The 25908-nt window shown below is 47.1% G+C and overlaps 1 protein-coding gene across 1 annotated transcript in view; it reads right to left on the bottom strand.

Annotated features, from left to right (window-relative positions):
- Window positions 1–2142: 2142 nt before the first annotated feature.
- The window catches only part of VASH2 (vasohibin 2), a 71752-nt gene continuing 47986 nt past the window's right edge, over window positions 2143–25908 (bottom strand). The window contains exon 8 of the mRNA XM_066595055.1: window positions 2143–3575. Within this exon, the coding sequence (XP_066451152.1) occupies window positions 3503–3575 (73 nt within the window). The 3' untranslated portion in view covers window positions 2143–3502. The remainder of the gene's footprint in view (window positions 3576–25908) is intronic.

The following is a 25908-nucleotide window of genomic DNA, read 5'->3' as shown; positions in this document are numbered from 1 at the left end:
GCAGATGGCTCCGTTTCCATGCAGTGGCCAGGGTTGGTGTTGCAGGCATTGAAGTGAATGGGAACTTTGTCTGTAATACCAAGTCTGACCACTGCAGCAGGAACAGAGCTGTCTGCCTCTTGCAGAAATATTCTCTCTGTACAAGCACACTGGCCCAGCAAACAGCTGATTAGCGGAGATCCTGGATGATCAATTTACTACTGGCGACCTTTCCTAATGACAGGCCAGCAGTAGCATACAACAGGACAGCCCCCTTAACCAATGGTCTGTAACCTGAAATGAACTACAACTTTTAGCATGCCCTGACAGCCTGTTTTAAGAAGGTCATGTGATGGACGATGCATTGCAGTAGTTATCAGAGCTGCTTGCCTGGGTGTCACATGACCACATTTTTGGGGGGGGTCGTCTCATCCGGTGTAGGGGAGCTCAGAAGGTATTTCCACAAATTCATTTATTCTTCAAAGAACAAGAGGACCCTTTTCAGGGGGCGCCGCACCCCACCATTGGTGGGTATGATGTGCTACCAGCGTTCCACCAGCAGAGGGACTGAGCAATGTGATCCTCACAGCGCTATTGTTACCACCGTCTGATACGCCAGCAGCGGCCGCTGCAGGAGGAGTGTGGTACTGCATCGAGCCGCGGACCCCTCCCCTAGGACGCTGGGCTGACCGTGGGATGTGGGTTCTTCGGCCGCCGGCTCCAGCAGGTAAGTCACGGAACGTCTCACGCTTCTGGATACATTTTATTTAAAGGGATTTTCTGACCTCCAAAAAAACTTGCTGGGGAACGACGCAGACAAAGGAAGTGGTCCGTCCAGCCTCGCCTGCGCTCCAGCATGGCGTTCGCATCTCTTTACACCAATGCAGCCAGGTGGCAAACGGCTGGGATTAACCCTCTCCTAGCAGTCGGTGCCTGCAGCTTCAGCGCTGGTCCAAGTGTCACCATGGTAACAGACTACAAAGCCCGTGTAGTCTGGCCCTGCCAGCATGCCACTCCACCTCCTGCTATAGAGGAGACATCTGGAAGGGAGCGACTCTCGCCCGCAGGGTTTGTCCTCTGTAACCACGGAGACACATCTGCACGCTGCGGCGCACGCAAAACTAGTCGCAAAGTGTTCCTTTATAGTAGATGCAGCAATAAAGTGGTTGCTGCCGTGTACAAATCTGTCAGCCCGCCGCGCCCGGGAAACCTGCGCAGAAACAACGCCAACATTTGTTGAGATGTTTCCCTCCGGCCCCTTCTGAGGTTTTTCCGCGTGACGTCGGCGCTGCCGTTTTTGCTGCTGACAGAAGTCATCTTTTAGGTTCTTTTTATATAATAATTAGATTTTTAATAATTTCACAGTTTTGCGGATCCTTTTCTATCATTTTCTCCTGTACAGAACAGATCTGCTCGTTGCTCTTGGAAACCGGCCGCAGGTCAGACTATTCATGGCCTGTCCTTTACCACCGCCCACCAATAGGTCTGCCTCCCAGGACCCCCTCTGAACAGCAGGTCGGTGTGCGGACGGCTCCTTTCTTCCTGCAGTGGCCATGCTTGGTATTGCAGGCAACGTTCAAATTCATTTCAATGGGAACTTAGCCTTCAATACCAAACTTGGCCACTGCAGTGAGAACGGAGCCGTCTGCTTCCTGCAGAAATTAGTTCAGTGCATTGCACACCGCCCCAGCGAGTAGCCATTCAGCAAGAGTTCTGGGCTACCAACCCCCGCTGATCTATCGATGGTCTATCCTGCGGCTACACCATCGATTGCTTACTTCTTGAAAGTGGCCATAGACAGCAGGCATAATGACCATCATACACATTAACATATAGCGGGCTTACTAACTCCTCCTCAACAGATGTGGTGGGAGATAAGGACGGGGTAGTTGGGTTTAAGCGTCTGAGCCCTTTGCTCTTGGGCGGATAAGCCGAGGTGTCCGGCAGCAGCTTTGTCACCTCCTGGTTCAGAGCTCAGCCAGGCCGAGCGTCTATGGGTATGATGGCAGTGGGCAGGGGAGGGTTTAGCCGACGGCTATGTGAAGTGGACGGTCAGCGCAGCTCCCATGATGCAATTCTCTTTGGTAACAGGGAACCAGCAGAACGGCGACGTGTAAAGTGAGAAGAAACGTCACGAGACTCAAACTACAAAGTGACTCAAACTGAGAAGAAGAGTTTAATGTCGTAACAATCCGGGCACAAAATGTCATGGAAGGAAATGGGCCATAGAAAATCAAGACTGGTTGCCATGGTGACAGTGGAGCAGCCAATCAGATCACTGCTTTCATTTTCTGGCCTGATTGGTTGCTAAGGGTAACGGCTCCATCTTTTGCCGGCAGCAGGTTGTAAGAGGCGGCCATGTTCAGCAATAAACACGGATCGCCGATGTAACATTTCCTTAAAGGGGTTTTCTAAGACTCATAAGGCCGTCTTCACATGGCGGATCGCACCCCGAGTCTTTCTGCCGCAGCGGATCATGAAGCTGATCCACCCCAGTCAAAGCGCAATTGCGATGTGTTCCTGGCCATGGCGCCGCTTCTTGACGTGGAACGCGGTTTCCTGTGTTGGAGTCCTGCACGTGGATTTTGCCGAATGCCTGGGACGGAACGGGTTAAAGATCCGCAGCGAAAACTGCGAGAAAGACGCGGATTTAGCGGCACACATGGAAAACCTGGCGGTGAATGCTGTGGCGCGAGCGAGCGCCCTCTAATACCGCCAACGATCCGCAGAACGACACAATATCCAACCGCCGCTCTGCCGCAAGGAACCCACCAGTCAGCTGCAGCCCGCAGGTGGGCACCACAACCTCTGCTCAGGCCAAGCGCTACCAAATCTACAGCCGACTGGTGGCGGACCCCCACGGCCCTAAGGATGCGCCCGCAATGTCCGAGACCCAGAAAACCCCTCAGTGTTTACAGGACCAACGAGCCGCGTGGCTCTTAGCAACCAGCGGTCGGCCTCCATCTTCTGATCTGCAGTGGAACAACCCCCACCCTGATTGGTCACCTTGGCCACGCGGCCAGCGGCTCCTCTGGTCCTCCCAAGCACTGCCGTCCGATTCTGTGACAGTAGGACCGTGAGCCGGCCGCTGCGCCAGGCGATGTATGCCAGGAAACCAGAAGGATTGCAGGCTGGACGAAAGGCAGCCATTTTGTATCACACAGGAGAAGCAATGGCAGAAAAATGTGCAAAATGGCCGCCACAGATGGAAATGGCACCAAACGCTCCCCAGATTCGTACGAGTTCTAGCACTTTCTATAAGGATGACACTTGGCGGGTCGGATGTTAGAAACATGAAGGAAACGAAGGTCCGTAAATGACAGCGCCGGCGGCTGTAAACTTGCAATTGCCTCGGAGAAGTCGCAGCGTCGTCGGGCCGTTGGGCAAAAAGCTGCAAACTTGATAGTAAAAAAAGAAAGTGTAAAAACTCTAATTTCGGGATTAAAAGCATAAATAAACGCGGATAATAAATAGTCACAGATCCGTAGAAAACAGAAGCGGTGGAGGATAAAGTGCGCGTGGACTAAATCCGAATCTGGTAGCCGACATCATTGAGGGTGCTGAGGTCCGCGGGCGTCTTGTCCATCCGGGCCGGCCTAGAAAAAAGGGACAAGCGTCACTGGGAGGAGCCAACAATACCACGTCCGCAGCGCCAACCCACAATCTCCTCTGGAGCTACTGCTGCCCTCCCCTGCCATCCGCCACTGGCAGTAGTGCCACGTCTGAGGTCGCTGGGGTCCCACTGATCACTACGATCACGGGGTCACAAATGCCCTCTCACCACTTCCTTGCACATCACTGCTCCCTTCCTACATGAGGAGAATTACAACTCCACCCGCTGCATAACCGAGGGCGACCGGGCGCCACCATGACGCTCAATGGGGGGGGGGGGGGGGGGGCGCGTACCCTTCCAAGCATCGGGCCCAGAGGTTCAGCCCAACCAATCGGTGAGTGCCAGCCCTCACTATGACAACGTTGGGGTGTGACCGGCCGCGGGGTGAGAGCGGGGTGTGACCAGGCGCAGGGTGACGGCGGGGTGTGACCGGCTGCGGGGTGACGATAGGTCTCATCTATAGATAGAACAGGGTCCCTTCCGAGAGACATCATACGGCCGTGGGGTGTGAGGGGCCACGGGGTGACGGGGTGGGGGGTGACCAGGCGCAGGGTGACGGCGGGGTGTGACCGGCTGCGGGGTGACGACAGGTCTCATCTATAGAAAGAACAGGGTCCCTTCCGAGAGACATCATACGGCCGTGGGGTGTGAGGGGCCACGGGGTGACGGCGGGGGGTGACCAGGCGCAGGGTGACGGCGGGGTGTGACCGGCCGCGGGGTGACGATAGGTCTCATCTATAGATAGAACAGGGTTCCTTCCGAGTGACATCATACGGCCGTGGGGTGTGAGGGGCCACGGGGTGACGGCGGGGTGTGACCGGACACGGGGTGACAATAGGTCTCATCTCTAGATAGAACAGGGTCCCCCTACGAGTGACATAATGCGGCCACGGGGTGACGTCGGGGTGTGACCAGCCTGATGGGTGACGTCGGGGTGTGACCAGCCTGATGGGTGACGTCGGGGTGTGACCAGCCTGAGGGGTGACGTCGGGGTGTGACCAGCCTGAGGGGTGACGTCGGGGTGTGACCAGCCTGAGGGGTGACGGCGGGGTTTGACCGGACACGAGGTGACAATAGGTCTCATCTATAGATAGAACAGGGTCCCTTCTGAGTGACATCATACGGCCGTGGGGTGTGAGGGGCCACGGGGTGACGGCGGAGTGTGACCGGACAAGGGGTGACAATAGGTCTCATCTCTAGATAGAACAGGGTCCCCCTACGAGTGACATAATGCGGCCACGGGGTGACGTCGGGGTGTGACCAGCCTGAGGGGTGACGGCGGGGTGTGACCAGCCTGAGGGGTGACGGCGGGGTGTGACCAGCTTGAGGGGTGACGGCAGGGTGTGACCAGCTTGAGGGGTGACGGCGGGGTGTGACCGGACACGGGGTGACGGCGGGGTGTGACCGGACACGGGGTGACGGCGGGGTGTGACCGGACACGGGGTGACGGCGGAGTGTGACCGGACACGGGGTGACAATAGGTCTCATCTCTAGATAGAACAGGGTCCCCCTACGAGTGACATAATGCGGCCACGGGGTGACGTCGGGGTGTGACCAGCCTGATGGGTGACGTCGGGGTGTGACCAGCCTGATGGGTGACGTCGGGGTGTGACCAGCCTGAGGGGTGACGTCGGGGTGTGACCAGCCTGAGGGGTGACGTCGGGGTGTGACCAGCCTGAGGGGTGACGGCGGGGTTTGACCGGACACGAGGTGACAATAGGTCTCATCTATAGATAGAACAGGGTCCCTTCTGAGTGACATCATACGGCCGTGGGGTGTGAGGGGCCACGGGGTGACGGCGGAGTGTGACCGGACAAGGGGTGACAATAGGTCTCATCTCTAGATAGAACAGGGTCCCCCTACGAGTGACATAATGCGGCCACGGGGTGACGTCGGGGTGTGACCAGCCTGAGGGGTGACGGCGGGGTGTGACCAGCCTGAGGGGTGACGGCGGGGTGTGACCAGCTTGAGGGGTGACGGCAGGGTGTGACCAGCTTGAGGGGTGACGGCGGGGTGTGACCGGACACGGGGTGACGGCGGGGTGTGACCGGACACGGGGTGACGGCGGGGTGTGACCGGACACGGGGTGACGGCGGGGTGTGACCGGACACGGGGTGACAATAGGTCTCATCTATAGATAGAACAGGGTCCCTTCTGAGTGACATCATACGGCCGTGGGGTGTGAGGGGCCACGGGGTGACGGCGGGGGGTGACCGGACACGGGGTGACAATAGGTCTCATCTCTAGATAGAACAGGGTCCCTTCTGAGTGACATCATACGGCCGTGGGGTGTGAGGGGCCACGGGGTGACGGCGGGGGGTGACCGGACACGGGGTGACAATAGGTCTCATCTCTAGATAGAACTGGCTCCCCTCCGAGTGACATCATACGGCCGCGGCTTCGCATCGCTGTCGGCGTTCCAGTGATATTTGCTTCCTGACATCACGGGAAGAATCCCGAGCGCCCAGTAATGTTGGCCGGACGCCGGGGTCTCACCGACGCATTCAGGCGTCTTCTGTCATCCCGGAATGCGGTGACGCCGCTGACCGCCGTATAGCAGGACGATGAGCTGGCGGGCCGCAGATAGACCGCTACGTGATTGCCGGATCGCTGAATGGGGGAAGCCGGACGGGGTGACGTGCTATAATTACACAGGCGCCGAGGCTGAGGGGCGATTCCAGGCCTCCGTGCCATGGCAGCTGCCAGCCGCATATAATCCTGCTTACAGGGGGGCGTCACATAGGGGGCACGGATCACTGCCAGCTGCACAACATGCTGTCATTAACTCCTTCACTGCTTGCCGCCCACATTCAGGGTTTTGCCTCTTCGTTTCTCTTGTGAACGACCTTATCCAGCCGATTTGATTCGCGTTATCGTTACCTAATTTACACTTCTATACAGGATTTATGGGCGGGTTATGGCAGGAGACCCTCGATGTCACCCCCAAACTACGGACAATCACACGGACCTACAGAAGCTGAAAACTGATGGAAACAGAAACTCCAACATGAAGACTGCGCCCCCCCCCAGGCAGAAGAAGGGGTAGGGGGTTCAGTGCAGACCCCTATAAGGAGGGGGTGAAGGGGGGCACTCAGTGTGGCACCCTGGGGGGCATGTAGGCTCTAATCAAAAGGTGTGAGATCTGGGGAATGTGGAGGACAAAGAGTGTAGTCATGTCTGGTCCCTATATATTAGGACAAGTACTAAGGGTGCCCTGTGTAGTCATGTCTGGTCCCTATATATTAGGACAAGTACTAAGGGTGCCCAGTGTAGTCATGTCTGGTCTATATATTAGGACAAGTACTAAGGGTGCCCTGTGTAGTCATGTCTGGTCTATATATTAGGACAAGTACTAAGGGTGTCCTGTGTAGTCATGTCTGGTCTATATATTAGGACAAGTACTAAGGGTGCCCTGTGTAGTCATGTCTGGTCTATATATTAGGACAAGTACTAAGGGTGTCCTGTGTAGTCATGTCTGGTCCCTATATATTAGGACAAGTACTAAGGGTGCCCTGTGTAGTCATGTCTGGTCTATATATTAGGACAAGTACTAAGGGTGCCCTGTGTAGTCATGTCTGGTCTATATATTAGGACAAGTACTAAGGGTGTCCTGTGTAGTCATGTCTGGTCCCTATATATTAGGACAAGTACTAAGGGTGCCCTGTGTAGTCATGTCTGGTCTATATATTAGGACAAGTACTAAGGGTGCCCTGTGTAGTCATGTCTGGTCCCTATATATTAGGACAAGAACTAAGGGTGTCCTGTGTAGTCATGTCTGGTCTATATATTAGGACAAGTACTAAGGGTGCCCTGTGTAGTCATGTCTGGTCTTCTATATATTAGGACAAGTACTAAGGGTGTCCTGTGTAGTCATGTCTGGTCCCCTATATATTAGGACAAGTACTAAGGGTGCCCTGTGTAGCCATGTCTGGTCTATATATTAGGACAAGTACTAAGGGTGTCCTGTGTAGTCATGTCTGGTCTATATATTAGGACAAGTACTAAGGGTGTCCTGTGTAGCCATGTCTGGTCCCTATATATTAGGACAAGTACTAAGGGTGCCCTGTGTAGTCATGTCTGGTCCCCTATATATTAGGACAAGTACTAAGGGTGTCCTGTGTAGTCATGTCTGGTCCCTATATATTAGGACAAGTACTAAGGGTGCCCTGTGTAGTCATGTCTGGTCCCTATATATTAGGACAAGTACTAAGGGTGTCCTGTGTAGTCATGTCTGGTCCCTATATATTAGGACAAGTACTAAGGGTGTCCTGTGTAGTCATGACTGGTCCCTATATATTAGGACAAGTACTAAGGGTGCCCTGTGTAGTCATGTCTGGTCTATATATTAGGACAAGTACTAAGGGTGTCCTGTGTAGTCATGTCTGGTCCCTATATATTAGGACAAGTACTAAGGGTGCCCTGTGTAGTCATGTCTGGTCTATATATTAGGACAAGTACTAGGGTGCCCTGTGTAGTCATGTCTGGTCCCTATATATTAGGACAAGTACTAAGGGTGCCCTGTGTAGTCATGTCTGGTCTATATATTAGGACAAGTACTAAGGGTGTCCTGTGTAGTCATGACTGGTCCCTATATATTAGGACAAGTACTAAGGGTGCCCTGTGTAGTCATGTCTGGTCTATATATTAGGACAAGTACTAAGGGTGCCCTGTGTAGCCATGTCTGGTCTATATATTAGGACAAGTACTAAGGGTGCCCTGTGTAGCCATGTCTGGTCTATATATTAGGACAAGTACTAAGGGTGTCCTGTGTAGTCATGTCTGGTCCCTATATATTAGGACAAGTACTAAGGGTGTCCTGTGTAGTCATGTCTGGTCCCTATATATTAGGACAAGAACTAAGGGTGTCCTGTGTAGTCATGTCTGGTCCCCTATATATTAGGACAAGTACTAAGGGTGTCCTGTGTAGTCATGTCTGGTGTATATATATTAGGACAAGTACTAAGGGTGCCCTGTGTAGTCATGTCTGGTCCCTATATATTAGGACAAGTACTAAGGGTGCCCTGTGTAGTCATGTCTGGTCCCTATATATTAGGACAAGTACTAAGGGTGCCCTGTGTAGTCATGTCTGGTCCCTATATATTAGGACAAGTACTAAGGGTGTCCTGTGTAGTCATGTCTGGTCCCTATATAATAGGACAAGTACTAAGGGTGCCCTGTGTAGTCATGTCCGGTCCCCTATATATTAGGACAAGTACTAAGGGTGCCCTGTGTAGTCATGTCTGGTCTCCTATATATTAGGACAAGTACTAAGGGTGCCCTGTGTAGTCATGTCTGGTCTATATATTAGGACAAGTACTAAGGGTGCCCTGTGTAGTCATGTCTGGTCTATATATTAGGACAAGTACTAAGGGTGCCCTTTGTAGTCATGTCCGGTCCCCTATATATTAGGACAAGTACTGAGGGTGCCCTGTGTAGTCATGCCTGGTCTCCTATATATTAGGACAAGTACTAAGGGTGTCCTGTGTAGTCATGTCTGGTCCCTATATATTAGGACAAGTACTAAGGGTGCCCTGTGTAGTCATGTCTGGTCCCTATATATTAGGACAAGTACTAAGGGTGCCCTGTGTAGTCATGTCTGGTCTATATATTAGGACAAGTACTAAGGGTGCCCTGTGTAGTCATGTCTGGTCCCTATATATTAGGACAAGTACTAAGGGTGTCCTGTGTAGTCATGTCTGGGTCCCCTATATATTAGGACAAGTACTAAGGGTGCCCTGTGTAGTCATGTCTGGTCCCTATATATTAGGACAAGTACTAAGGGTGCCCTGTGTAGTCATGTCTGGTCCCTGTATATTAGGACAAGTACTAAGGGTGTCCTGGGTAGTCATGTCTGGTCTATATATTAGGAGAAGTACTAAGGGTGCCCTGTGTAGTCATGTCTGGTCTATATATTAGGACAAGTACTAAGGGTGTCCTGTGTAGTCATGCCTGGTCCCTATATATTAGGACAAGTACTAAGCGTGCCCTGTGTAGTCATGTCTGGTCTATATATTAGGACAAGTACTAAGGGTGCCCAGTGTAGTCATGCCTGGTCCCTATATATTAGGACAAGTACTAAGGGTGCCCTGTGTAGTCATGTCTGGTCCCTATATATTAGGACAAGTACTAAGGGTGCCCTGTGTAGTCATGTCTGGTCCCTATATATTAGGACAAGTACTAAGGGTGCCCTGTGTAGTCATGCCTGGTCCCTATATATTAGGACAAGTACTAAGGGTGTCCTGTGTAGTTATGTCTGGTCCCTATATATTAGGACAAGTACTAAGGGTGTCCTGTGTAGTCATGTCTGGTCTATATATTAGGACAAGTACTAAGGGTGCCCAGTGTAGTCATGTCTGGTCCCTATATATTAGGACAAGTACTAAGGGTGTCCTGGGTAGTCATGTCTGGTCTATATATTAGGAGAAGTACTAAGGGTGCCCTGTGTAGTCATGTCTGGTCTATATATTAGGACAAGTACTAAGGGTGCCCCGTGTAGTCATGTCTGGTCTATATATTAGGAGAAGTACTAAGGGTGCCCTGTGTAGTCATGTCTGGTCTATATATTAGGACAAGTACTAAGGGTGCCCTGTGTAGTCATATCTGGTCTATATATTAGGACAAGTACTAAGGGTGCCCCGTGTAGTCATGTCTGGTCTATATATTAGGAGAAGTACTAAGGGTGCCCTGTGTAGTCATGTCTGGTCTATATATTAGGACAAGTACTAAGGGTGTCCTGTGTAGCCATGTCTGGTCTATATATTAGGACAAGTACTAAGGGTGCCCCGTGTAGTCATGTCTGGTCTATATATTAGGACAAGTACTAAGGGTGTCCTGTGTAGTCATGCCTGGTCCCTATATATTAGGACAAGTACTAAGGGTGCCCTGTGTAGTCATGTCTGGTCTATATATTAGGACAAGTACTAAGGGTGCCCTGTGTAGTCATGTCTGGTCTATATATTAGGACAAGTACTAAGGGTGCCCCGTGTAGTCATGTCTGGTCTATATATTAGGACAAGTACTAAGGGTGCCCTGTGTAGTCATGTCTGGTCCCTATATATTAGGACAAGTACTAAGGGTGTCCTGTGTAGTCATGTCTGGTCTCCTATATATTAGGACAAGTACTAAGGGTGTCCTGTGTAGTTATGCCTGGTCCCTATATATTAGGACAAGTACTAAGGGTGCCCTGTGTAGTCATGTCTGGTCTATATATTAGGACAAGTACTAAGGGTGCCCAGTGTAGTCATGTCTGGTCTCCTATATATTAGGACAAGTACTAAGGGTGCCCTGTGTAGTCATGCCTGGTCCCTATATATTAGGACAAGTACTAAGGGTGCCCTGTGTAGTCATGTCTGGTCTATATATTAGGACAAGTACTAAGGGTGTCCTGTGTAGTCATGTCTGGTCTATATATTAGGACAAGTACTAAGGGTGCCCTGTGTAGTCATGTCTGGTCCCTATATATTAGGACAAGTACTAAGGGTGTCCTGTGTAGTCATGTCTGGTCCCTATATATTAGGACAAGTACTAAGGGTGCCCTGTGTAGTCATGTCTGGTCCCTATATATTAGGACAAGTACTAAGGGTGTCCTGGGTAGTCATGTCTGGTCTATATATTAGGAGAAGTACTAAGGGTGCCCTGTGTAGTCATGTCTGGTCTATATATTAGGACAAGTACTAAGGGTGCCCTGTGTAGTCATGTCTGGTCTCCTATATATTAGGACAAGTACTAAGGGTGTCCTGTGTAGTCATGTCTGGTCCCTATATATTAGGACAAGAACTAAGGGTGTCCTGTGTAGTCATGTCTGGTCCCCTATATATTAGGACAAGTACTAAGGGCGCCCTGTGTAGTCATGTCTGGTCCCTATATATTAGGACAAGTACTAAGGGTGTCCTGTGTAGTCATGTCTGGTCTATATATTAGGACAAGTACTAAGGGTGCCCTGTGTAGTCATGTCTTGGTCCCTATATATTAGGACAAGTACTAAGGGTGTCCTGTGTAGTCATGTCTGGTCCCTATATATTAGGACAAGTACTAAGGGTGTCCTGTGTAGTCATGTCTGGTCCCTATATATTAGGACAAGTACTAAGGGTGTCCTGTGTAGTCATGTCTGGTCCCTATATATTAGGACAAGTACTAAGGGTGTCCTGTGTAGTCATGTCTGGTCTATATATTAGGACAAGTACTAAGGGTGCCCTGTGTAGTCATGTCTGGTCTCTATATATTAGGACAGGTACTAAGGGTGCCCTCTGTAGTCATGTCTGGTCTATATATTAGGACAAGTACTAAGGGTGTCCTGTGTAGTCATGTCTGGTCCCTATATATTAGGACAAGTACTAAGGGTGTCCTGTGTAGTCATGTCTGGTCCCTATATATTAGGACAAGTACTAAGGGTGTCCTGTGTAGTCATGTCTGGTCTATATATATTAGGACAAGTACTAAGGGTGTCCTGTGTAGTCATGTCTGGTCTCTATATATTAGGACAAGTACTAAGGGTGTCCTCTGTAGTCATGTCTGGTCCCTATATATTAGGACAAGTACTAAGGGTGCCCTGTGTAGTCATGTCTGGTCCCTATATATTAGGACAAGTACTAAGGGTGCCCTGTGTAGTCATGTCTGGTCTATATATTAGGACAAGTACTAAGGGTGCCCTGTGTAGTCATGTCTGGTCTATATATTAGGACAAGTACTAAGGGTGTCCTGTGTAGTCATGTCTGGTCCCTATATATTAGGACAAGTACTAAGGGTGTCCTGTGTAGTCATGTCTGGTCTATATATTAGGACAAGTACTAAGGGTGCCCTGTGTGGTCATGTCTGGTCTATATATTAGGACAAGTACTAAGGGTGCCCTGTGTAGTCATGTCCGGTCTATATATTAGGACAAGTACTAAGGGTGTCCTGTGTAGTCATGTCTGGTCCCTATATATTAGGACAAGTACTAAGGGTGCCCTGTGTAGTCATGTCTGGCCCCCTATATATTAGGACAAGTACTAAGGGTGCCCTGTGTAGTCATGTCTGGTCCCTATATATTAGGACAAGTACTAAGGGTGTCCTGTGTAGTCATGTCTGGTCCCTATATATTAGGACAAGTACTAAGGGTGTCCTGTGTAGTCATGTCTGGTCCCTATATATTAGGACAAGTACTAAGGGTGTCCTGTGTAGTCATGTCTGGTCCCTATATATTAGGACAAGTACTAAGGGTGCCCTGTGTAGTCATGTCTGGTCCCTATATATTAGGACAAGTACTAAGGATGTCCTGTGTAGTCATGTCTGGTCTATATATATTAGGACAAGTACTAAGGGTGCCCTGTGTAGTCATGTCTGGTCTATATATTAGGACAAGTACTAAGGGTGTCCTGGGTAGTCATGTCTGGTCTATATATTAGGAGAAGTACTAAGGGTGCCCTGTGTAGTCATGTCTGGTCTATATATTAGGACAACTACTAAGGGTGTCCTGTGTAGTCATGTCTGGTCTATATATTAGGACAAGTACTAAGGGTGCCCTGTGTAGTCATGCCTGGTCCCTATATATTAGGACAAGTACTAAGGGTGCCCTGTGTAGTCATGTCTGGTCTATATATTAGGACAAGTACTAAGGGTGTCCTGTGTAGTCATGTCTGGTCCCTATATATTAGGACAAGTACTAAGGGTGCCCTGTGTAGTCATGTCTGGTCCCTATATATTAGGACAAGTACTAAGGGTGCCCTGTGTAGTCATGTCTGGTCTGTATATTAGGACAAGTACTAAGGGTGTCCTGTGTAGTCATGTCTGGTCCCCTATATATTAGGACAAGTACTAAGGGTGTCCGGTGTAGCCAAGTCTGGTCCCTATATATTAGGACAAGTACTAAGGGTGTCCTGTGTAGTCATGTCTGGTCCCTATATATTAGGACAAGTACTAAGGGTGCCCTGTGTAGCCATGTCTGGTCCCTATATATTAGGACAAGTACTAAGGGTGCCCTGTGTAGCCATGTCTGGTCCCTATATATTAGGACAAGTACTAAGGGTGTCCTGTGTAGCCATGTCTGGTCCCTATATATTAGGACAAGTACTAAGGGTGCCCTGTGTAGCCATGTCTGGTCCCTATATATTAGGACAAGTACTAAGGGTGCCCTGTGTAGTCATGTCTGGTCTATATATTAGGACAAGTACTAAGGGTGCCCTGTGTAGTCATGTCTGGTCTATATATTAGGACAAGTACTAAGGGTGTCCTGTGTAGTCATGTCTGGTCTCTATATATTAGGACACGTACTAAGGGTGCCCTGTGTAGACATGTCTGGTCCCTATATATTAGGACAAGTACTAAAGGTGCCCTGTGTAGTCATGTCTGGTCTATATATTAGGACAAGTACTAAGAGTGTCCTGTGTAGTCATGTCTGGTCTATATATTAGGACAAGTACTAAGGGTGCCCTGTGTAGTCATGTCCGGTCCCCTATATATTAGGACAAGTACTAAGGGTGCCCTGTGTAGTCATGTCCGGTCCCCTATATATTAGGACAAGTACTAAGGGTGCCCTGTGTAGTCATGTCTGGTCTATATATTAGGACAACTACTAAGGGTGTCCTGTGTAGTCATGCCTGGTCCCTATATATTAGGACAAGTACTAAGGGTGCCCTGTGTAGTCATGTCTGGTCTCCCATATATTAGGACAAGTACTAAGGGTGCCCTGTGTAGTCATGTCTGGTCCCTATATATTAGGACAAGTACTAAGGGTGCCCTGTGTAGTCATGTCTGGTCTATATATTAGGACAAGTACTAAGGGTGCCCTGTGTAGTCATGTCTGGTCTATATATTAGGACAAGTACTAAGGGTGCCCTGTGTAGTCATGTCTGGTCTATATATTAGGACAAGTACTAAGGGTGTCCTGGGTAGTCATGTCTGGTCCCTATATATTAGGACAAGTACTAAGGGTGCCCTGTGTAGTCATGTCTGGTCCCTATATATTAGGACAAGTACTAAGGGTGCCCTGTGTAGTCATGTCTGGTCTATATATTAGGACAAGTACTAAGGGTGTCCTGTGTAGTCATGTCTGGTCTATATATTAGGACAAGTACTAAGGGTGCCCTGTGTAGTCATGTCTGGTCTATATATTAGGACAAGTACTAAGGGTGCCCTGTGTAGTCATGTCTGGTCCCTATATATTAGGACAAGTACTAAGGATGTCCTGTGTAGTCATGTCTGGTCTATATATATTAGGACAAGTACTAAGGGTGCCCTGTGTAGTCATGTCTGGTCTATATATTAGGACAAGTACTAAGGGTGTCCTGGGTAGTCATGTCTGGTCCCTATATATTAGGACAAGTACTAAGGGTGCCCTGTGTAGTCATGTCTGGTCCCTATATATTAGGACAAGTACTAAGGGTGCCCTGTGTAGTCATGTCTGGTCTATATATTAGGACAAGTACTAAGGGTGCCCTGTGTAGTCATGTCTGGTCTATATATTAGGACAAGTACTAAGGGTGCCCTGTGTAGTCATGTCTGGTCTATATATTAGGACAAGTACTAAGGGTGCCCTGTGTAGTCATGTCTGGTCCCTATATATTAGGACAAGTACTAAGGGTGCCCTGTGTAGTCATGTCTGGTCTATATATTAGGACAAGTACTAAGGGTGTCCTGGGTAGTCATGTCTGGTCTATATATTAGGACAAGTACTAAGGGTGCCCTGTGTAGTCATGTCTGGTCTATATATTAGGACAAGTACTAAGGATGTCCTGTGTAGTCATGTCTGGTCTATATATATTAGGACAAGTACTAAGGGTGCCCTGTGTAGTCATGTCTGGTCTATATATTAGGACAAGTACTAAGGGTGTCCTGGGTAGTCATGTCTGGTCTATATATTAGGAGAAGTACTAAGGGTGCCCTGTGTAGTCATGTCTGGTCTATATATTAGGACAAGTACTAAGGGTGCCCTGTGTAGTCATGTCTGGTCTCTATATATTAGGAGAAGTACTAAGGGTGTCCTGTGTAGTCATGTCTGGTCCCTATATATTAGGACAAGTACTAAGGGTGCCCTCTGTAGTCATGTCTGGTCTATATATTAGGACAAGTACTAAGGGTGTCCTGTGTAGTCATGTCTGGTCCCTATATATTAGGACAAGTACTAAGGGTGTCCTGTGTAGTCATGTCTGGTCCCTATATATTAGGACAAGTACTAAGGGTGTCCTGTGTAGTCATGTCTGGTCTATATATATTAGGACAAGTACTAAGGGTGTCCTGTGTAGTCATGTCTGGTCTCTATATATTAGGACAAGTACTAAGGGTGTCCTCTGTAGTCATGTCTGGTCCCTATATATTAGGACAAGTACTAAGGGTGCCCTGTGTAGTCATGTCTGGTCCCTATATATTAGGACAAGTACTAAGGGTGCCCTGTGTAGTCATGTCTGGTCTATATATTAGGACAAGTACTAAGGGTGCCCTGTGTAGTCATGTCTGGTCTATATATTAGGACAAGTACTAAGGGTGCCCTGTGTAGTCATGTCTGGTCTATATATTAGGACAAGTACTAAGGGTGCCCTGTGTAGTCATGTCTGGTCCCTATATATTAGGACAAGTACTAAGGATGCCCTGTGTAGTCATGTCTGGTCTATATATTAGGACAAGTACTAAGGGTGTCCTGGGTAGTCATGTCTGGTCTATATATTAGGAGAAGTACTAAGGGTGCCCTGTGTAGTCATGTCTGGTCTATATATTAGGACAACTACTAAGGGTGTCCTGTGTAGTCATGTCTGGTCTATATATTAGGACAAGTACTAAGGGTGCCCTGTGTAGTCATGCCTGGTCCCTATATATTAGGACAAGTACTAAGGGTGCCCTGTGTAGTCATGTCTGGTCTATATATTAGGACAAGTACTAAGGGTGTCCTGTGTAGTCATGTCTGGTCCCTATATATTAGGACAAGTACTAAGGGTGCCCTGTGTAGTCATGTCTGGTCCCTATATATTAGGACAAGTACTAAGGGTGCCCTGTGTAGTCATGTCTGGTCTATATATTAGGACAAGTACTAAGGGTGTCCTGTGTAGTCATGTCTGGTCCCCTATATATTAGGACAAGTACTAAGGGTGTCCGGTGTAGCCAAGTCTGGTCCCTATATATTAGGACAAGTACTAAGGGTGTCCTGTGTAGTCATGTCTGGTCCCTATATATTAGGACAAGTACTAAGGGTGCCCTGTGTAGCCATGTCTGGTCTCCTATATATTAGGACAAGTACTAAGGGTGCCCTGTGTAGTCATGTCTGATCCCTATATATTAGGACAAGTACTAAGGGTGCCCTGTGTAGTCATGTCTGGTCACTATATATTAGGACAAGTACTAAGGGTGTCCTGTGTAGTCATGTCTGGTCCCTATATATTAGGACAAGAACTAAGGGTGTCCTGTGTAGTCATGTCTGGTCTATATATTAGGACAAGTACTAAGGGTGCCCTGTGTAGTCATGTCTGGTCTTCTATATATTAGGACAAGTACTAAGGGTGTCCTGTGTAGTCATGTCTGGTCCCCTATATATTAGGACAAGTACTAAGGGTGCCCTGTGTAGCCATGTCTGGTCTATATATTAGGACAAGTACTAAGGGTGTCCTGTGTAGTCATGTCTGGTCTATATATTAGGACAAGTACTAAGGGTGTCCTGTGTAGCCATGTCTGGTCCCTATATATTAGGACAAGTACTAAGGGTGCCCTGTGTAGTCATGTCTGGTCCCCTATATATTAGGACAAGTACTAAGGGTGTCCTGTGTAGTCATGTCTGGTCCCTATATATTAGGACAAGTACTAAGGGTGCCCTGTGTAGTCATGTCTGGTCCCTATATATTAGGACAAGTACTAAGGGTGTCCTGTGTAGTCATGTCTGGTCCCTATATATTAGGACAAGTACTAAGGGTGTCCTGTGTAGTCATGACTGGTCCCTATATATTAGGACAAGTACTAAGGGTGCCCTGTGTAGTCATGTCTGGTCTATATATTAGGACAAGTACTAAGGGTGCCCTGTGTAGTCATGTCTGGTCTATATATTAGGACAAGTACTAAGGGTGCCCTGTGTAGTCATGTCTGGTCTATATATTAGGACAAGTACTAAGGGTGTCCTGTGTAGTCATGTCTGGTCTATATATTAGGACAAGTACTAAGGGTGTCCTGTGCAGTCATGTCTGGTCTGTATATTAGGACAAGTACTAAGGGTGCCCTGTGTAGTCATGTCTGGTCTATATATTAGGACAAGTACTAAGGGTGTCCTGTGTAGTCATGTCTGGTCCCTATATATTAGGACAAGTACTAAGGGTGCCCAGTGTAGTCATGTCTGGTCCCCCATATATTAGGACAAGTACTAAGGGTGCCCTGTGTAGTCATGTCTGGTCTATATATTAGGACAAGTACTAAGGGTGTCCTGTGTAGTCATGTCTGGTCCCTATATATTAGGACAAGTACTAAGGGTGCCCAGTGTAGTCATGTCTGGTCCCCCATATATTAGGACAAGTACTAAGGGTGCCCTGTGTAGTCATGTCTGGTCTATATATTAGGACAAGTACTAAGGGTGTCCTGTGTAGTCATGTCTGGTCCCTATATATTAGGACAAGTACTAAGGGTGCCCTGTGTAGTCATGTCTGGTCTATATATTAGGACAAGTACTAGGGTGCCCTGTGTAGTCATGTCTGGTCTATATATTAGGACAAGTACTAAGGGTGCCCTGTGTAGTCATGTCTGGTCTATATATTAGGACAAGTACTAAGGGTGTCCTGTGTAGTCATGTCTGGTCCCTATATATTAGGACAAGAACTAAGGGTGTCCTGTGTAGTCATGTCTGGTCCCCTATATATTAGGACAAGTACTAAGGGTGCCCTGTGTAGTCATGCCTGGTCTCCTATATATTAGGACAAGTACTAAGGGTGTCCTGTGTAGTCATGTCTGGTCCCTATATATTAGGACAAGTACTAAGGGTGCCCTGTGTAGTCATGTCTGGTCCCTATATATTAGGACAAGTACTAAGGGTGCCCTGTGTAGTCATGTCTGGTCTATATATTAGGACAAGTACTAAGGGTGCCCTGTGTAGTCATGTCTGGTCCCCTATATATTAGGACAAGTACTAAGGGTGTCCTGTGTAGTCATGTCTGGGTCCCCTATATATTAGGACAAGTACTAAGGGTGCCCTGTGTAGTCATGTCTGGTCCCTATATATTAGGACAAGTACTAAGGGTGTCCTGTGTAGTCATGTCTGGGTCCCCTATATATTAGGACAAGTACTAAGGGTGCCCTGTGTAGTCATGTCTGGTCCCTATATATTAGGACAAGTACTAAGGGTGCCCTGTGTAGTCATGTCTGGTCCCTGTATATTAGGACAAGTACTAAGGGTGTCCTGGGTAGTCATGTCTGGTCTATATATTAGGAGAAGTACTAAGGGTGCCCTGTGTAGTCATGTCTGGTCTATATATTAGGACAAGTACTAAGGGTGTCCTGTGTAGTCATGCCTGGTCCCTATATATTAGGACAAGTACTAAGCGTGCCCTGTGTAGTCATGTCTGGTCTATATATTAGGACAAGTACTAAGGGTGCCCAGTGTAGTCATGTCTGGTCTCCTATATATTAGGACAAGTACTAAGGGTGCCCTGTGTAGTCATGCCTGGTCCCTATATATTAGGACAAGTACTAAGGGTGTCCTGTGTAGTTATGTCTGGTCCCTATATATTAGGACAAGTACTAAGGGTGTCCTGTGTAGTCATGTCTGGTCTATATATTAGGACAAGTACTAAGGGTGCCCAGTGTAGTCATGTCTGGTCCCTATATATTAGGACAAGTACTAAGGGTGTCCTGTGTAGTCATGTCTGGTCTATATATTAGGAGAAGTACTAAGGGTGCCCTGTGTAGTCATGTCTGGTCTATATATTAGGACAAGTACTAAGGGTGCCCCGTGTAGTCATGTCTGGTCTATATATTAGGAGAAGTACTAAGGGTGCCCTGTGTAGTCATGTCTGGTCTATATATTAGGACAAGTACTAAGGGTGCCCTGTGTAGTCATATCTGGTCTATATATTAGGACAAGTACTAAGGGTGCCCCGTGTAGTCATGTCTGGTCTATATATTAGGAGAAGTACTAAGGGTGCCCTGTGTAGTCATGTCTGGTCTATATATTAGGACAAGTACTAAGGGTGTCCTGTGTAGCCATGTCTGGTCTATATATTAGGACAAGTACTAAGGGTGCCCCGTGTCGTCATGTCTGGTCTATATATTAGGACAAGTACTAAGGGTGTCCTGTGTAGTCATGCCTGGTCCCTATATATTAGGACAAGTACTAAGGGTGCCCTGTGTAGTCATGTCTGGTCTATATATTAGGACAAGTACTAAGGGTGCCCTGTGTAGTCATGTCTGGTCTATATATTAGGACAAGTACTAAGGGTGCCCCGTGTAGTCATGTCTGGTCTATATATTAGGACAAGTACTAAGGGTGTCCTGTGTAGTCATGCCTGGTCCCTATATATTAGGACAAGTACTAAGGGTGCCCTGTGTAGTCATGTCTGGTCCCTATATATTAGGACAAGTACTAAGGGTGTCCTGTGTAGTCATGTCTGGTCTCCTATATATTAGGACAAGTACTAAGGGTGTCCTGTGTAGTTATGCCTGGTCCCTATATATTAGGACAAGTACTAAGGGTGCCCTGTGTAGTCATGTCTGGTCTATATATTAGGACAAGTACTAAGGGTGCCCAGTGTAGTCATGTCTGGTCTCCTATATATTAGGACAAGTACTAAGGGTGCCCTGTGTAGTCATGCCTGGTCCCTATATATTAGGACAAGTACTAAGGGTGCCCTGTGTAGTCATGTCTGGTCTATATATTAGGACAAGTACTAAGGGTGTCCTGTGTAGTCATGTCTGGTCTATATATTAGGACAAGTACTAAGGGTGCCCTGTGTAGTCATGTCTGGTCCCTATATATTAGGACAAGTACTAAGGGTGTCCTGTGTAGTCATGTCTGGTCCCTATATATTAGGACAAGTACTAAGGGTGCCCTGTGTAGTCATGTCTGGTCCCTATATATTAGGACAAGTACTAAGGGTGTCCTGGGTAGTCATGTCTGGTCTATATATTAGGAGAAGTACTAAGGGTGCCCTGTGTAGTCATGTCTGGTCTATATATTAGGACAAGTACTAAGGGTGCCCTGTGTAGTCATGTCTGGTCTCCTATATATTAGGACAAGTACTAAAGGTGTCCTGTGTAGTCATGTCTGGTCTATATATATTAGGACAAGTACTAAGGGTGCCCTGTGTAGTCATGTCTGGTCCCTATATATTAGGACAAGTACTAAGGGTGTCCTGTGTAGTCATGTCTGGTCCCTATATATTAGGACAAGTACTAAGGGTGTCCTGTGTAGTCATGTCTGGTCCCTATATATTAGGACAAGTACTAAGGGTGCCCTGTGTAGTCATGTCTGGTCCCTATATATTAGGACAAGTACTAAGGGTGTCCTGTGTAGTCATGTCTGGTCTATATATTAGGACAAGTACTAAGGGTGCCCTGTGTAGTCATGTCTTGGTCCCTATATATTAGGACAAGTACTAAGGGTGTCCTGTGTAGTCATGTCTGGTCCCTATATATTAGGACAAGTACTAAGGGTGTCCTGTGTAGTCATGTCTGGTCCCTATATATTAGGACAAGTACTAAGGGTGTCCTGTGTAGTCATGTCTGGTCCCTATATATTAGGACAAGTACTAAGGGTGTCCTGTGTAGTCATGTCTGGTCTATATATTAGGACAAGTACTAAGGGTGCCCTGTGTAGTCATGTCTGGTCTCTATATATTAGGACAGGTACTAAGGGTGCCCTCTGTAGTCATGTCTGGTCTATATATTAGGACAAGTACTAAGGGTGTCCTGTGTAGTCATGTCTGGTCCCTATATATTAGGACAAGTACTAAGGGTGTCCTGTGTAGTCATGTCTGGTCTATATATTAGGACAAGTACTAAGGGTGTCCTGTGTAGTCATGTCTGGTCCCTATATATTAGGACAAGTACTAAGGGTGTCCTGTGTAGTCATGTCTGGTCTATATATATTAGGACAAGTACTAAGGGTGTCCTGTGTAGTCATGTCTGGTCTATATATTAGGACAAGTACTAAGGGTGCCCTGTGTAGTCATGTCTGGTCTATATATTAGGACAAGTACTAAGGGTGCCCTGTGTAGTCATGTCTGGTCCCTATATATTAGGACAAGTACTAAGGATGTCCTGTGTAGTCATGTCTGGTCTATATATATTAGGACAAGTACTAAGGGTGCCCTGTGTAGTCATGTCTGGTCTATATATTAGGACAAGTACTAAGGGTGTCCTGGGTAGTCATGTCTGGTCTATATATTAGGAGAAGTACTAAGGGTGTCCTGTGTAGTCATGTCTGGTCCCCTATATATTAGGACAAGTACTAAGGGTGTCCGGTGTAGCCAAGTCTGGTCCCTATATATTAGGACAAGTACTAAGGGTGTCCTGTGTAGTCATGTCTGGTCCCTATATATTAGGACAAGTACTAAGGGTGCCCTGTGTAGCCATGTCTGGTCCCTATATATTAGGACAAGTACTAAGGGTGTCCTGTGTAGCCATGTCTGGTCCCTATATATTAGGACAAGTACTAAGGGTGCCCTGTGTAGCCATGTCTGGTCCCTATATATTAGGACAAGTACTAAGGGTGCCCTGTGTAGTCATGTCTGGTCTATATATTAGGACAAGTACTAAGGGTGCCCTGTGTAGTCATGTCTGGTCTATATATTAGGAGAAGTACTAAGGGTGCCCTGTGTAGTCATGTCTGGTCTATATATTAGGACAACTACTAAGGGTGTCCTGTGTAGCCATGTCTGGTCCCTATATATTAGGACAAGTACTAAGGGTGCCCTGTGTAGCCATGTCTGGTCCCTATATATTAGGACAAGTACTAAGGGTGCCCTGTGTAGTCATGTCTGGTCTATATATTAGGACAAGTACTAAGGGTGCCCTGTGTAGTCATGTCTGGTCTATATATTAGGACAAGTACTAAGGGTGTCCTGTGTAGTCATGTCTGGTCTCTATATATTAGGACACGTACTAAGGGTGCCCTGTGTAGACATGTCTGGTCCCTATATATTAGGACAAGTACTAAGGGTGCCCTGTGTAGTCATGTCTGGTCTATATATTAGGACAAGTACTAAGAGTGTCCTGTGTAGTCATGTCTGGTCTATATATTAGGACAAGTACTAAGGGTGCCCTGTGTAGTCATGTCCGGTCCCCTATATATTAGGACAAGTACTAAGGGTGCCCTGTGTAGTCATGTCCGGTCCCCTATATATTAGGACAAGTACTAAGGGTGCCCTGTGTAGTCATGTCTGGTCTATATATTAGGACAAGTACTAAGGGTGCTCTGTGTAGTCATCTCTGGTCCCTATATATTAGGACAAGTACTAAGGGTGTCCTGTGTAGTCACGTCTGGTCCCTATATATTAGGACAAGTACTAAGGGTGCCCTGTGTAGTCATGTCTGGTCCCTATATATTAGGACAAGTACTAAGGGTGTCCTCTGTAGTCATGTCTGGTCTATATATTAGGAGAAGTACTAAGGGTGCCCTGTGTAGTCATGTCTGGTCTATATATTAGGACAACTACTAAGGGTGTCCTGTGTAGTCATGCCTGGTCCCTATATATTAGGACAAGTACTAAGGGTGCCCTGTGTAGTCATGTCTGGTCTCCCATATATTAGGACAAGTACTAAGGGTGCCCTGTGTAGTCATGTCTGGTCTATATATTAGGACAAGTACTAAGGGTGTCCTGTGTAGTCATGTCTGGTCCCTATATATTAGGACAAGTACTAAGGGTGCCCTGTGTAGTCATGTCTGGTCCCTATATATTAGGACAAGTACTAAGGGTGCCCTGTGTAGTCATGTCTGGTCTATATATTAGGACAAGTACTAAGGGTGTCCTGTGTAGTCATGTCTGGTCTATATATTAGGACAAGTACTAAGGGTGCCCTGTGTAGTCATGTCTGGTCTATATATTAGGACAAGTACTAAGGGTGTCCTGTGTAGTCATGTCTGGTCCCTATATATTAGGACAAGTACTAAGGGTGTCCTGTGTAGTCATGTCTGGTCTATATATATTAGGACAAGTACTAAGGGTGTCCTGTGTAGTCATGTCTGGTCTCTATATATTAGGACAAGTACTAAGGGTGTCCTCTGTAGTCATGTCTGGTCCCTATATATTAGGACAAGTACTAAGGGTGCCCTGTGTAGTCATGTCTGGTCCCTATATATTAGGACAAGTACTAAGGGTGCCCTGTGTGGTCATGTCTGGTCTATATATTAGGACAAGTACTAAGGGTGCCCTGTGTAGTCATGTCTGGTCTATATATTAGGACAAGTACTAAGGGTGTCCTGTGTAGTCATGTCTGGTCTATATATTAGGACAAGTACTAAGGGTGTCCTGTGTAGTCATGTCTGGTCCCCTATATATTAGGACAAGTACTAAGGGTGCCCTGTGTAGTCATGTCTGGTCTATATATTAGGACAAGTACTAAGGGTGCCCTGTGTAGTCATGTCTGGTCCCTATATATTAGGACAAGTACTAAGGATGTCCTGTGTAGTCATGTCTGGTCTATATATATTAGGACAAGTACTAAGGGTGCCCTGTGTAGTCATGTCTGGTCTATATATTAGGACAAGTACTAAGGGTGTCCTGGGTAGTCATGTCTGGTCTATATATTAGGAGAAGTACTAAGGGTGCCCTGTGTAGTCATGTCTGGTCTATATATTAGGACAAGTACTAAGGGTGCCCTGTGTAGTCATGTCTGGTCTCTATATATTAGGACAAGTACTAAGGGTGCTCTGTGTAGTCATCTCTGGTCCCTATATATTAGGACAAGTACTAAGGGTGCCCTGTGTAGTCATGTCTGGTCTCTATATATTAGGACAAGTACTAAGGGTGTCCTGTGTAGTCATGTCTGGTCCCTATATATTAGGACAAGTACTAAGGGTGCCCTGTGTAGTCATGTCTGGTCTCTATATATTAGGAGAAGTACTAAGGGTGCCCTGTGTAGTCATGTCTGGTCTGTATATATTAGGACAAGTACTAAGGGTGCCCTGTGTAGTCATGTCTGGTCTATATATTAGGACAAGTACTAAGGGTGTCCTGTGTAGTCATGTCTGGTCCCTATATATTAGGACAAGTACTAAGGGTGTCCTGTGTAGTCATGTCTGGTCCCTATATATTAGGACAAGTACTAAGGGTGTCCTGTGTAGTCATGTCTGGTCTATATATATTAGGACAAGTACTAAGGGTGTCCTGTGTAGTCATGTCTGGTCTCTATATATTAGGACAAGTACTAAGGGTGTCCTCTGTAGTCATGTCTGGTCCCTATATATTAGGACAAGTACTAAGGGTGCCCTGTGTAGTCATGTCTGGTCCCTATATATTAGGACAAGTACTAAGGGTGCCCTGTGTAGTCATGTCTGGTCTATATATTAGGACAAGTACTAAGGGTGCCCTGTGTAGTCATGTCTGGTCTATATATTAGGACAAGTACTAAGGGTGCCCTGTGTAGTCATGTCTGGTCTATATATTAGGACAAGTACTAAGGGTGCCCTGTGTAGTCATGTCTGGTCCCTATATATTAGGACAAGTACTAAGGATGTCCTGTGTAGTCATGTCTGGTCTATATATATTAGGACAAGTACTAAGGGTGCCCTGTGTAGTCATGTCTGGTCTATATATTAGGACAAGTACTAAGGGTGTCCTGGGTAGTCATGTCTGGTCTATATATTAGGAGAAGTACTAAGGGTGCCCTGTGTAGTCATGTCTGGTCTATATATTAGGACAACTACTAAGGGTGTCCTGTGTAGTCATGTCTGGTCTATATATTAGGACAAGTACTAAGGGTGCCCTGTGTAGTCATGCCTGGTCCCTATATATTAGGACAAGTACTAAGGGTGCCCTGTGTAGTCATGTCTGGTCTATATATTAGGACAAGTACTAAGGGTGTCCTGTGTAGTCATGTCTGGTCCCTATATATTAGGACAAGTACTAAGGGTGCCCTGTGTAGTCATGTCTGGTCCCTATATATTAGGACAAGTACTAAGGGTGCCCTGTGTAGTCATGTCTGGTCTATATATTAGGACAAGTACTAAGGGTGTCCTGTGTAGTCATGTCTGGTCCCCTATATATTAGGACAAGTACTAAGGGTGTCCGGTGTAGCCAAGTCTGGTCCCTATATATTAGGACAAGTACTAAGGGTGTCCTGTGTAGTCATGTCTGGTCCCTATATATTAGGACAAGTACTAAGGGTGCCCTGTGTAGCCATGTCTGGTCCCTATATATTAGGACAAGTACTAAGGGTGC

This window comes from Eleutherodactylus coqui, chromosome 3 (assembly GCF_035609145.1).
Source record: "Eleutherodactylus coqui strain aEleCoq1 chromosome 3, aEleCoq1.hap1, whole genome shotgun sequence".
NCBI classification, from domain to species: domain Eukaryota; kingdom Metazoa; phylum Chordata; class Amphibia; order Anura; family Eleutherodactylidae; genus Eleutherodactylus; species Eleutherodactylus coqui.
This window is presented reverse-complemented; position numbering and strand designations above follow the sequence as displayed.